At 36.8% G+C, this 13,161-nt stretch overlaps 1 protein-coding gene across 35 annotated transcripts in view; it reads right to left on the bottom strand.

The window, feature by feature from the left end:
- Rims1 (regulating synaptic membrane exocytosis 1) overlaps positions 1 to 13,161 on the bottom strand; it is a 486,359-nt gene that overhangs the window by 230,461 nt on the left and 242,737 nt on the right. For all 35 annotated transcript variants that reach the window (XM_008856314.3, XM_029557777.1, XM_017795156.2 and 32 more), the window contains one exon: positions 2,947 to 3,287. In XM_008856314.3, coding sequence (XP_008854536.1) covers positions 2,947 to 3,287 — 341 coding nt within the window. The remainder of the gene's footprint in view (positions 1 to 2,946; positions 3,288 to 13,161) is intronic.

Here is a 13,161-nt window from a genome sequence, read left to right as displayed (position 1 = left end):
CCCTAAATTATTTCCTATAGTTATAATTCCGTGTCTAATTAAAAACTGAGGCAGGAAACTTCGTGGAACCCGTGTAACACATTTGCTTTTTAAGTTTTTGGCCCTTTGCATTACTTGTTATCTCTTTTACATTTTTGAATTTAAATAAAATAGTCATTAGCATTAATTAAATAGGCATATTTTATGCTTCTCTGTGCTTGTGATTTAAAGACAAATGTTTTAGATTAAAAGTGATAGATTAATAAGGTAGGAGATATGTATCATTTCAAACCAAATATGCAGCCTGACATGCTGACACACACCTTTAGTCCCAGGACTCAGGAGTCAGAGGCAGGGGACTCTGGTCTACATAGTGACTTCCATGTCAGCTGAGGCTACAGGGAGACTTTATCTCAAAAAAACAAAATTAAACCAAATATACACTAACGTGTGTATATGTGGACACTATGTTATTATCGCTGGAACTTTTGTAAGGACAAATATGTTCATTTCCAAAATCGAATCTCATACTACTTTGATAATGTAGCAAATTAATTTTGACTTGATTGTGGAGAGCCAAACATTTCAGCTGAACCATAGTTTACATTTTAAGTTTCTCAGGTAACATTGATACAACTACTGGTATTTATTGTTTCATTAATTCTTTTTTCATAGTACAGGAATCAAGCTCAAGGCCTTCTGCAGCTACAAACACTCTACACCATGGAGCAATATCCTCAGCTCAGATACACCTCCCTCCTTCATGACACTTTACTTCAAAACAGGATCCAAAAGAAATTAGGTTTGAGTTCTACCTTTCTCTCTATGTTTTGCACAGGTGAAGATAAAAGCAAAGGAAAAGGGTTTGGGAAATCTGAGTCCTGTAAATATATAATTCCCTTGCACTGAAAAGCACCTCACCTTGGAGTTCCTTTAGTTGTGCCAAAAGTTGCGAAGTATATGTGCCTTAGCTAAGCCTTCTGGACTTACTCTGCTGTGCAGTTTAAATGCAGGCAACCCCATGTTTGCTTTGGAATTCTTAGGACTATGGGGAATCCTTCAGAGGCAACCTAAGTCCAAATATAGATGCTATGAATTTTACATATGTGTGTGCTTGTGCGTGTGTGCGCATGCATATGTATATAAAATATGTTTTGGGAAATTTGGGCAGTTTCTGTTGTGGATTAGCAAAGAGGGGTGGTAAAACAGGTTATGGTTCATGAGCAGAGACTGTGGTTTGTGAGCAGGGACGGTAGGGGGTAGAAAGCGTATAGAGTTTTTAAGTAGCAGAGATGAGAAACATAGTCGGATCTCCTGAGGCTCTTTGGGGGATATGGACCTGATGATGGATATGAAAGTGTCGGGTTGCAATTCTACAATAGAAGAGGGTCCAATATCATTAATAGCTATTAAATACAGTTTTCAAAGTTGTAATGGTTATATTACATACAAACATTTTGTTTTTTCTTTAAGGCTTACTTGATAGAAGTTTCTATTGAGTCAGTTTACTTTTCTTGAGATGCTGATGATGCGTGCTTACCTTACATAAGAAACCCCATCTGTGAAGAGGCTTCACAGAAAGGCCAAGTGCTCTGCAGATGAGAGGATCCCTCCAATCTCTTTTCTTCACTAATACTTTTCTCACCACTAACTTTGTTTAGTTGCCACTAGCTCCCGATCAGTATAAAAAATATGATGAAGAGACCATCAGCAATTGAAAACAAATCACTATTCTTTTGATCCTGTTTCTCCAAGGTTGCCCAATTGCAAACTGCCACCCGCCTCACTTCCCTGGCTTCATCTATTTATATCATCAGTTAATACATTTGCTCCTATCAATATTTACATTATGTCAAAATCATCAAAATGCCTCAGTATTCATTACTGACATTTTATGTAGTTTCCATCATGTGCCAAAAACATTATTTTCTCTTTAGCAACTCTGTACCTTCAACATTTTCATTCTCTTCATCGATGTTATTCTCTGACCAGTCCGCACCTTTGAAATGTTTGTTTCTTTCCTACATCAGTTTGCCATCAACTGAGCATAATTCTGTCATCACTAATGTCCCTCTGGTGCCCTTTCTATCTTCTCTCCAGAGAATTTGTGTATGCTCATTCTCCCCTTTTCTACTCTGGTCTATTTCCCCCTGAAACTTCTGGAAATCTTATGAAGCTTAATTCTGAAGCCACTTCTTTTGTCCCCAGAACTCTCAAATTACTCTTTGTATTTTCTAGCTTTGATCAAATCAGCATCCTTCATAAATGTCTAGCTGTCTCCCTTCCTGCAGATATTGTATATCTCTCTCCCGGAGTGTGAGGAAAGGGACCATGTCCTAATCATCTTTGCACCCCCTGGTTCCAGACACTGAATTTGCTTATAGTGAATGATTCATGAGTACTTGTGGGATAAATAAGACAAGCAGTGAAACCTCCTCCAGGTCTCACCTGTCAGGGCACCTACAACATAGGCCTCATGAACACAGGAGTTACATCATCCCTGATACATCTATTTCCTATTGGATATCATCATCTCTGGCCATAAATACAGTTTTGAATGAATGGATGAATGAATAACTAAATATCTGATGTTCCAGCATGCCTGTCAATTGGTCAAGTTTCCCATAATATTCTTTCAGGGAATACTTGTCATTGAAGTACTAATTATGTAAATGAACAGTGTTTCTAAGAGCTTTGGTTGGTTCAAGAATTGAATTTTGTAACTCAGTTGAGTGACTTAACTTACATAGACATGTATGCATGATATGAAAGAAAAGCATTTCAACACAGGTCTCTTATGAAGTGCCTCACCCTAAAGACAGACGAAGCACCTCAGGTCTGGTGTTGTTTTGTGTACAAGGCCTAAGAAGTTCGACTTCCTAAACACCTCCTAATAGATTAAACTTGAAAACATGTTTAGCTTCCAGCAAGCTCTCAACTTTTGCTTACAGGGTTAATGATTATTACCTCTCTCTTGGTGGCTCACTTCTAGACCTAGATGAGGCCTGCTTCTGTTCGGGCCCCAAGGCTTGCTGTGAGGGCTCAGCCCCTTTGCTCCTGTCCAGTGGTGCACTGGGAGAAGCAGTATCCTGGGAAGAGTTAGCTGCTGTGCTCAGGGGTGTCTGAGATCTTGATCGCTCTTGGAGTCGTGCTTTCTTTTCTCTTGGTACCTCAGAACCAGCACCTGTAGCTGTGTCACTCAGAGTTCCATCCTGACTGGGCTGTTGAGGGCCACTTCCAAAGAACCATGCTCCAGATTTGGTTAAGATTTCTTGTTGCTTTCGACATAAATTGCATACCCACATAACCTATTTGAAGAAGAAAGAGAAATAATTTTCTCCACTATTTAGAAATATTTTATCTTCAATGCATTTAAATTCATTAGGAGGAAAAAAGACCTTCATATGTATCCTTAAAAATGCCTTATGAAAAAAAAATGTTACACACAATTCATAATCAAAGAATAGAAATGTTTACACTGGAAACCATAAGGAAGCTCAGAACCTTTCCAGATAAGAATTTTTTTCACCATCTTTAATTTAATGAATCTGAGATTCCTTTTACCATGTGTCTGTCATATTTAGTATAATTGACTCTGAAGTTTCATTTCAAAATCTCTGTTAGTATAAGTACTCTAAGTGCAATAGGTAATTGATTCGAAAATTACTGAAAAGAGCTTTATAATCAATATTTCTGTGCACAAACTTGGAGGATTTTAAAGATGTTGGTCTTCTCAAAAGCCATTTATGATTAAAGTCAATCATAAATCTTATTCACATGGAATCAAAATAGGAACAAAAGGCATATACACATATATATATATATAGACTCTTTCTTAGCAATGAAGTAACCTAAAGCTTATGGTATAAGATAATTTTCATGCACATATTTACTAGAACAATGGATCTGAGGCTGGATTTATTCCTATGTGGCAACCAAATAGCATTTCTATTACTTACGACATTGAGGCCAATAATGTTAATAAAAATAATGAAGAATATTGACAGTGATTAGCAATCATAACAAAGATAGAGACCAGCATCCCCAGAAGACTTCTCTCCAAATGTATGACAATAAAAAAAAAATGAACAGCTCATTGCATAAACATCAAAATCATTAAAATAGATCATAACTTCAATTTAAAATGTAAGCCGAATGAGGTTATACATAGCATCCTGCAGTCTTATGTCTTTAACAGCATATATTCTCTCAGAAGTTTTGATTCTATAACCATATCGAGAATAACATTAAAAGAACACCCCAGGACCAGAACTTTCGCGGCCCTGGCTGATGCCCTCTGCCCACAACTTGGGATGGGAGCAAGGGCCTACGCCTCCTCTTTAGTTCTTTTGTCTTCTCTTGAGATGACAAGAAAATGGTAAGTTCTGAAATCATGTCACTCAGAGGACTGGTATGAAATGTCTCCCACTTTCCACCAAATAAGTAAATAATTATTTATCATAATCATAATAATTTATCACCATTCATCTAAAATGGGACATTTTCTGTAAAATAAAACATCTCTGAAGTATATTTATGATAAACATGGGTATCTGTTAAAGACACAAAAAACAAACTGTAATTTACAATTATTTCCACGTTTTCAAATGGGGTTAAATTAAATTAAAAGGCAGAAAGGAATGTAAGAATGCTGACAGAAAGAGGAAGAAAGGCTAATTTCCTTTTTATATCTGAATGATTTCAATTATTACAATTTTTATTGTATTACTTTAAGTATTGGAAAATAGGTCAATACAAAACAATTGCAAAGGGCTGGAAACATGGCTCAATGGATATATGGCTCAAGTTCCCTTGCTGTTCTTGCAGAGGACCTGGGTTCGGTTTACAGCACCCACATGTTAGCTCACACCTCCATGCCCTGTTCTGGACTCAGTGAACACTAGACACACGTGTGATGCACAAACACATGTGGTGGTTCAAATGTGTTCTCCATGAGCTCCAAGAATTTGAACACTTGGCCAGCTGGAGGAGCTGTTTCAGGAAACTCAGGGAACCTTCAGGAGGTGTGGAATGCTCAAGGAAGCACATCACTAGGGACAGGTTTTATGAGTTCACAGCTCTGTCCCATTTCCGATCTCTCTCTCTCTCTCTCTCTCTCTCTCTCTCTCTCTCTCTCTGCTTCCTGCTTCCGTTCGAAGACTTGGGTGGTCAAACTCTGCTCCAGCTGCCTCTTGCCATGCATGCCTTCCCCACCAGGAGCCATGTGGGACTTTTCTTCCTTTGAGACTCTAAGCTCAATAAACGCTCCTGTAATTTGCCTTGGTCATGGTTATTTATCAAGGTAACAATAAAACACACATATACATAAAATAAAAATAAAAAAATTCAAAACCAACTGACAGATTTTGGCAAGTTTCAGATTTTGAATATGTGCAAAACAAAGCAGACAACAGATTTTAAAGTAAGTTTTATGAATCATTTATTTTCAATCTTAAATCATTGCAATTGCTGGATAAATACTTTAAATACTAGTTTTAAAATACTTTTTAATCATTTAAGTTTATATTTCATTTATCTATTTTTAACATTTAAGAAAAATGTTCTTTATTCCAGATTTCTCCTATGTCTTAGTTCCTTCTACACCACAGCATCCTAAAATCCTTGTTTTAGAATTAACTATGTAGGATGAGCCTATCTTCCAATGCAAAAACAAATTTAACTGAAAACAAAATCAACTATAAAAATGTTGAAATACTTATTTTGATCAAAATAATAGCTCTTGATCTCTGTTTTCTGTTATATAAATTATTCAGAACATGAAGTTTGATAATCTAAATTTTATTTATGCAGGAAGTACAGAGAAAAAATGAGATTACGGAAGAATGCCTTTAAATATAGTTCATACCAAATATGGCAGACATGTACAGAAATTATTCAAATTTTAGGACAAAACACAATTTTGCACATTTAAGATTTTGGATTTGAATTGCTATTACGTATTATATTTGTCATGTGATCTAAATAGTCAAAAATAGGGTACAGAGACATCAGTACCCAATTTCTGTTTTAAAAAAGAAAAGGCATGGCTATGTCAAACCAAAAAATTCAAAACACAAATGGACACACCTTTTTGAGACTGCACCATCCAGAAATATATCCTCATTAAAGGTTTTGGGATGTGTTACAAGCAAATCTGAACTCTGGAGTGCCTGTGTAATAACTTAACATTTTATAGATGTTAAACAGTCATGTACAAAGCAGGAACGAAAGGTCTTTGTGATGTCATATGACATCTGAAACGCCATGGCACACATCAGGGCAATGAAAACCTACAGAAAATTTTATATTGATCTTTAGCTCTAACAGCATGTTAAATTTTTATTCATTTTAATTAATTCTCTGAGAACTTCAGACAATGCATTTTTATGCTATTCTACCCTTCTGCCAATCCCTCCCACCCAACTTTGTGTCCTCATTTAAAAAATATTTTATTTATTATTTTTATTTTATTTGTATGAGTGTATTGCTTGCATATGTGTAAGTGTACCCATGTCATGCAATGCCCATGGGGTTCAGAAGAGGGTGTCAAAGCCTCTGAAAATGGAGTTAGGGACAGTTGTTAGCCACCACATGGGTGCTGGGAATCAAATCCATGTCCTCTGCAAGAACAACCAGTGCTCTTAACCTCTGAGTAATCTCTCCAGTCCTGAGTACTCATTTCTTTTAAAACCATGAATTCCAGTTAGTGCTCCCCACATACTGTTGGGTGCTGGTCATCCACTGAGTTTGGACTTACCAGAGCTATAACCATAAAGAAAATTGACTCCCAGCAGCTATCAGTTGCCAATAGCTCATCACCAGGGGGTGGGACTTTGTGCCTAACCACCCCCATCCTGGAATTTTGTCTGGTTTGATATTCCGTGAGTCTTGTGCTTGTTAACAGCATGCTAAAATTTGTCTTTCACACATAGTGAATGATCATGATTTTCTAAAAGTTAAACTTACCTGGAGTAATGAAAGCTAGAACACTTCTTACTGCATATATAAGATAATTCCATAGATAAAATTATGAGTTTAGCAGAAATGAAAACGTTTAGATGTAAGATATTGTTTACTCTTTCTTGCTGCTACCAGGAAGTATGTACGGGCTTTTGTGCAAACGTTTTCTGGGGAGAGGAACAAATATCTGTTCGCTTGACATGGGTACCAATGACAAACCAAAGAGAGGAGTCCACTCAAATCCAGCTTGACAAAAAAAGTTTAACTGGGGTTACTTACAGAAGCATTGGCACCACAAGGGCAGCTATACCACTGAAGAAAATACCTTCTTTGCCCAGTAACTATTAACTGCCTATAATCCTTGCAGATGTGCATGGACTTGGAACCACTCCCTGCTCACTGTCCATTTATGGTCTGTCAGTCTTAAGAGAGGGGCAGGTCCTCATGAGTCCCTCCCTCCTCCATGACAGAAAGATAAAGAGTCCAATCTTGTGCAGGTCTGTGATTTGACCATTCAAAAGGGCAAGAGCCATGTCGCACCTAAAGGTTTGCTTTCAACAACACTCACATTTACTCGTTGCTATTACTCAGATCATTCGTCATAGCGAAGTCGAGAAATATTCTATTAATATAAGTATCTTGCTTATAAAAACCTCTGTGATATTTCGTGTAATCAAAACTGTAAACAGATTTTTTTTAAAAGACAAATGATATTGTGATTAAATTTTCATTCTGTATTTTTAGATATAACTTTTAAGATTTATTGTAATGTAACAGAGTACTTAAAAATATCTCTCTTCTGGGGCTGGAGAGATGACTCTTGTGGAGGACTCAGGTTCGATTTCCAGCACTCGTGTGGCAGCCAACAGCCGTCCATAAGTTCAGTTCCAGTAGATCTAACAGCCTCTACTGATCTCTGCAGGCATTGCATGAGACTGATGCACTTACACACATGCAAGCAATACACTCATACACATAATTTTTTTTTAAAAAATCACTCTTCTTGTTTTTCATGCTGCCTAACAGAAGGCCACAACTGGCCAAAGTGTAAAAAATAAGAGATTTGCACTGAGAGATGTCTGGGGACACTAACTTGACAGCCATTAACATACGACAGAATGCATGAAATCCAGTTGGAAGGGGGACACTATGGGATGGTGCTAATGAGGAAGGGGGTAGCAAGATGATTTAGAATGCTGTGTACAAAATACACAAAAATTCAATAAAAAATATACAAAAAAAAGAATGAAAAGGGAATTTTAGGGCCTACTGGGTATGTAAAAGCAGAAAAGTCAATGTAGATTTCTTAAAACTCTAGGACTTAAATAATTTGATTTTTCCTAAATCTTAAATTCATAATTATAAATATTCTAATAGTATTTTTTTTATTTTTTATTTTTTTGGTCTTTTTGAGACAGGGTTTCCCTGTAGCCCCAGCTGTCCTGGAACTCACTATGTAGACCAGGCTGGCCTTGAACTCACAGAGATCTGCCCGCCTCTGCCTCCCAAGTGCTGGGATTAAAGGCGTGCACCACCCGCCCTGCCAGTATTTAAAATTTTAATTACTGGGGCTGGAGAGATGACTCAGTGGTTAAGAGCACTGACTGCTCTTGCAGAGGACCTAGGTTCGATTCCCAGCACCCACATGGTAGCTACGAACTGTCCTTAACTCCATTTCCAGGGCCGAAGCCCTCTTCTGACCTCTGCAGCATTTTATGACACAGGTGCACTCACATACATGCATGCAATACACTCATACACATGAAATAAAAATATTGAATAAAATATTTTTAAAATTTTTAATTACTTAGGAAAATAAAACAAAAAACAAACAGACAAGAAGAATAAGAGACTGCTGGAGAGTGCAAATCCACCTGGATAGGACTTCTGTATTAAACCTTACCCATCGTGGCTCAGGGACCCTTGTGGAAGGGGGTCAGAAAGAGCCTAAGACCCAGGGTTGGTGCGTGATTATAAGTAAACAGAGTGTTACATGCCTCTGGGAACTTGATCATATGAACTTGCAGCAATGGTGACAGCATGCACAAGAGCCACGTAAACTCAGTCAGACAAAAACCTAGCATATTTGCCCTAGCACTGGGGAGATGGGCAGGAGGTCCCAGTCTTGGTGGAGGAAATATTGGCTGTTGATTACTGCTGGATGAGGGAAAAGTTGATCTGCTTTGGGGGAGTGACTCTAGATAAGTTGACTGGACGTCTGGGGATGAATTCACAGCAAGGGACATATGGGTACACAAGCTTGACTCAATAGGCCTTGACAAGTATGAGAGAATGAAATCCAGTAGGGAGACGATAAAGAGGTATAGATGGGGAATCTGGATATTATTAAGATATATTATATGAAATGCACAAAATTTAAATTAAAAACACGCTAAAAATATCACTCTTCGATTTTCAAAATGTGAAGAAAAGGCTGAAATTATAACCTTATGTTAGCGAAGTGTCTGAGGACTCTGCTCATTCACCTTATTCTCAGTAAAGGCTTCACACCAGCAGAAACTGGCAACAAAATTATCAAGATGATATTTAGCTATGTTGAAAGATAAACGAGACACGAGGAAATAATAAATGATGGACTATTACTAATGTAAGAATATGTGATTTCTCTTTGGTTTTCGTTGCTCTGAGTCTGGGTGTATGTGTCGCAGGTGTGTGGTTGTGTGTATCTTCCAAATCTTTTGGTTTCTGGTTGCTTTTTCATAGATTTATTTTCCCCAGCCAGAGATGTATATGTTGTATGGATTTAGTGAAGATTAAATATGATTAAAATATTTTAAATTAATAAAACATTTTCAATTTTATTTACTCAGTAATATTCATATTTTATGATTGTGAGTGTTTTGCCTGCATGTATGTAAGTGCATCATGTATGTGCAGTGTCATCAGAAATCAGGAGACGATGTCATAGCCCCTGGAAATAGAGTTATGGATGGTTTTTATCCACCATGTTGGTGCTGGGAACCAAACCCAGGTTTCTGCAAGAGCAGTCAGTGTTCTTAACCACTGAGCCATTTCTCCAGTCCCTACAAATAGTATTTTGGCCTAAATTTGTATGTAATTTAAAATACCCACAATTCCAAAGTAATTTGTATACTATTTTTATTAATATAACATAACTATTTCCCTTTGATTCTAAATAATTCTATAACATCTCATATTTGCAAAATATTCAGGTGGGATATAATTTGCCTTAATCTTAAATTGCTTACATTCTTTCAAAGGAATTAGTATTCTACCAAAAAAAAAAAAAACTATTGCTAAAATCATTTTTATATTTAAGATTATTTTTCAAAAGATTTTATTTTTATTTTATGTGTATGAGTGTTTGTCTGTATTATGCATATATGTGCACCATGTGTATGCCTGGTGCCTTCAGAGACCAGAAGAGGAAGTAAATCACCTGGATCTGGAGTCATAGGCAGGTGTCAGAAACCATGTTGGTGCTGGGAACTGTATTCAGATCCTCTGCAAGAGCAGAAAGTGCTTTCAATCACTGAGTCATCATTGTAAGCCATTTTTTTTAAAAAACGAAGATATTAAAAGAATATAAATTATTGGGTGAAACTTGAGTAAATGTTTTGAGCTCTCCTGCTATAAACCACATGGCAATAGCTTCATTTTTATATTTCGCAAATTTGTTTACCAAAAGAGCCAACTCTATCATATTAGCTCAACACTTTAAATGCGATGGTTTTAAGATGTCCAAAGTCTATAATCTCACTCTTTCTAAGATTTTATTTGAATAGTAGTAAACTATAAAGCCATAAGCTCCACAAGAAGGAGGAACCTCAAAGAAAGATGTACTGACACATTGCTAGGCGTTGCTAAGTGCATGGGAATGTGTGGCAAGCAAGAAAAAGTGTAGGTGAGTGTAGCTACACGTAACGTAACACCTAAGGTAACAATAGCTTTTACCAAAAAGGAAGCTAATCTTAGAATACAGAGAAATTTGGATTGGAAAGGGCAGCTGCTAGCAACAATGAAGTAAGAAGTAAAACTGGGGTAGACTAACATCTAATCTATTTCTTTCCTTATATTTCAATTATACATCAGCTCAGAACATACTTAGATGCCCACCCACTTTTATTTTCATTGATCATATGATTGGAAGTCTTTGCATTTTGATCTCTCAGCATTGATTTTGATGTTTTGAAAGAATTTGGAGTCTGCATTTTTTTTCATAGCTCGCTGTCTCAACATGATACTGCTTAAAATTTCCCTTCATTTTTAATTTGCAGGGCATCCAAGAGTTAAGTTACTCAGGCTGTTATCTTAGATCCAATACTTCTTTATAATTTTACCCATTTACTCCTGTTGACCATCATTAGCCTCCATGAGACTCAGGCCCATCATTTATAGACTGGAGATAATAGTCCTTCCTACTCACTGAGATTTTGAGAGGGAAATGATATAATCCATCCAAACTACATAGCATAGTGTCTGAAATTTACAAATGCTTAATTAGTTACTGATAATTTAATAACTAAATATTGATATTTATTATCATTTTATCAGTCATACATTATAATTATTTTAAGGTCATGGGAGGGGAGGTAAATAATGCAATCACTTTGTTCCATAAAGGTACAAATATATAACACACTTAACAATTTAAACATGGTAATTACATTCCATTAAAAAATATGTAAAGATGTGTAGGGGCTAGAGAGACGGCTCAGGAGTTGAGACCATTGGCTGCTCTTATAGATTACCTGGGTTCACATCCACTTGGCCGCTGACAGCCATCTGTAACTCTAGTTCCAGAGGAATCTGAAACCCTCTCCTGACCTCCACAGGCATTGCACAATGCAGATAACACTTTTTACGTGTAGACAATACACTCATATACATAAAAAATAAACAAGTAAAAACTTTTTAAAAGGTGTAGTGATGGAATGGTCCACTCTTCTCTTTTGGAGAAAATTGGCTATGCAGTTTATCTGTGTTGTATAGTGTTGCATTAAGTGGAATCTGTATGTATGTATTATTTTGAAATCAATAATAAACGCATTTAAAAGTGAAAAAACGGAAAAATTTTAAGTAAAATTGAAACTGGAAACATAAAAAAAAATAAAGATTCAGAGTCTGTATTACCTTAACTGTGTTTTATACAGACCATGTATTGCTTTGTAGTGTCTGTAAATGTTGAACACATGCTTCTCATGTTTTTGTATCTAAAATTTATATTATCTTGAACCTGTGTATATCATAAAGTTTAGGAGGCAGCAATGAATTACGAATTGCAGTGAAGGAAGCAGGCCCCAGAAGTGGAGGTATAGACCTGATTCCTTTTCCTCTACCTTCTCATGGTGCTTCCTAAGACAGATTTTATTGCCCTAGTTTCAACATTTTCTTTTGTAAAGGAGAGATAATAATAATAAACCTGGGTTTACAGGGCTGGCAAGATGGCTCGGCAGTAAAGGTGCTTGCCACCATTATAAGAACCTGGGTTCAATCTCCAAGACCTGCATATTGGAAAAAGGGACATGACTTCTGTACTCTAACTTCCACACAAGAACTATAGCACCTCCCACAACACACAAAATTAATAAATGTAGTATTTTTTATTTTATATACATAAGTGTATTGCCTGCATGTATGTACATGCACCCATGTAATGCAATGCTGGAAGAGGTCAGGAGAAGGCATCGGATCCCCAGGAACTGGAGTTATGAACAGTTATTAGCCACCATGTGAGAGTTCTGGGAACCAAACCCAGGTCCTCTACAAGAGCAGCCAGTGCTCTTAACTGCTGAGCCAGCTCTCCAGCCCCAAGTGCAATAAATGTTAACAGGTTCACAGACTCTATTTGAGAAATAAATGAGATAGTATATGTAACTGTTTGACACATAAGAACAATGTCCATGTTATTAAAAATATGTAAGACTATGAGGAACCTAGGGGATAAGGAGAAAGAAGAAGATCAACAGAGGTAGGATCATAGGAGCAAGGGTATTAGTAAGGAAGAAAGGGAGGGAAGTGCAGGCACCTTAAGTGGGAAAACCATGATAGAGGAGGGAGACGATACAAGAGAGAAACAATGCCTAGCTAGTCATGAAAACCAGAGGGAACCATATTATTCCTACAATCTACTGACAAATTATACATAACAGATCAAGAAATATATCTCTAGATAAGGTTTATTTGAGACCAACTGGTCATTACCCAAGATTTATCTGCAAGACACACAGTAATTAAAAA

Source organism: Nannospalax galili, unplaced genomic scaffold (assembly GCF_000622305.1).
Source record: "Nannospalax galili isolate Female #2095 unplaced genomic scaffold, S.galili_v1.0 scaffold206, whole genome shotgun sequence".
Taxonomy (NCBI): Eukaryota; Metazoa; Chordata; class Mammalia; order Rodentia; family Spalacidae; genus Nannospalax; species Nannospalax galili.
Note: the sequence above shows the minus strand (reverse complement) of the source record. Positions and strands in the feature narration are given on the sequence as shown.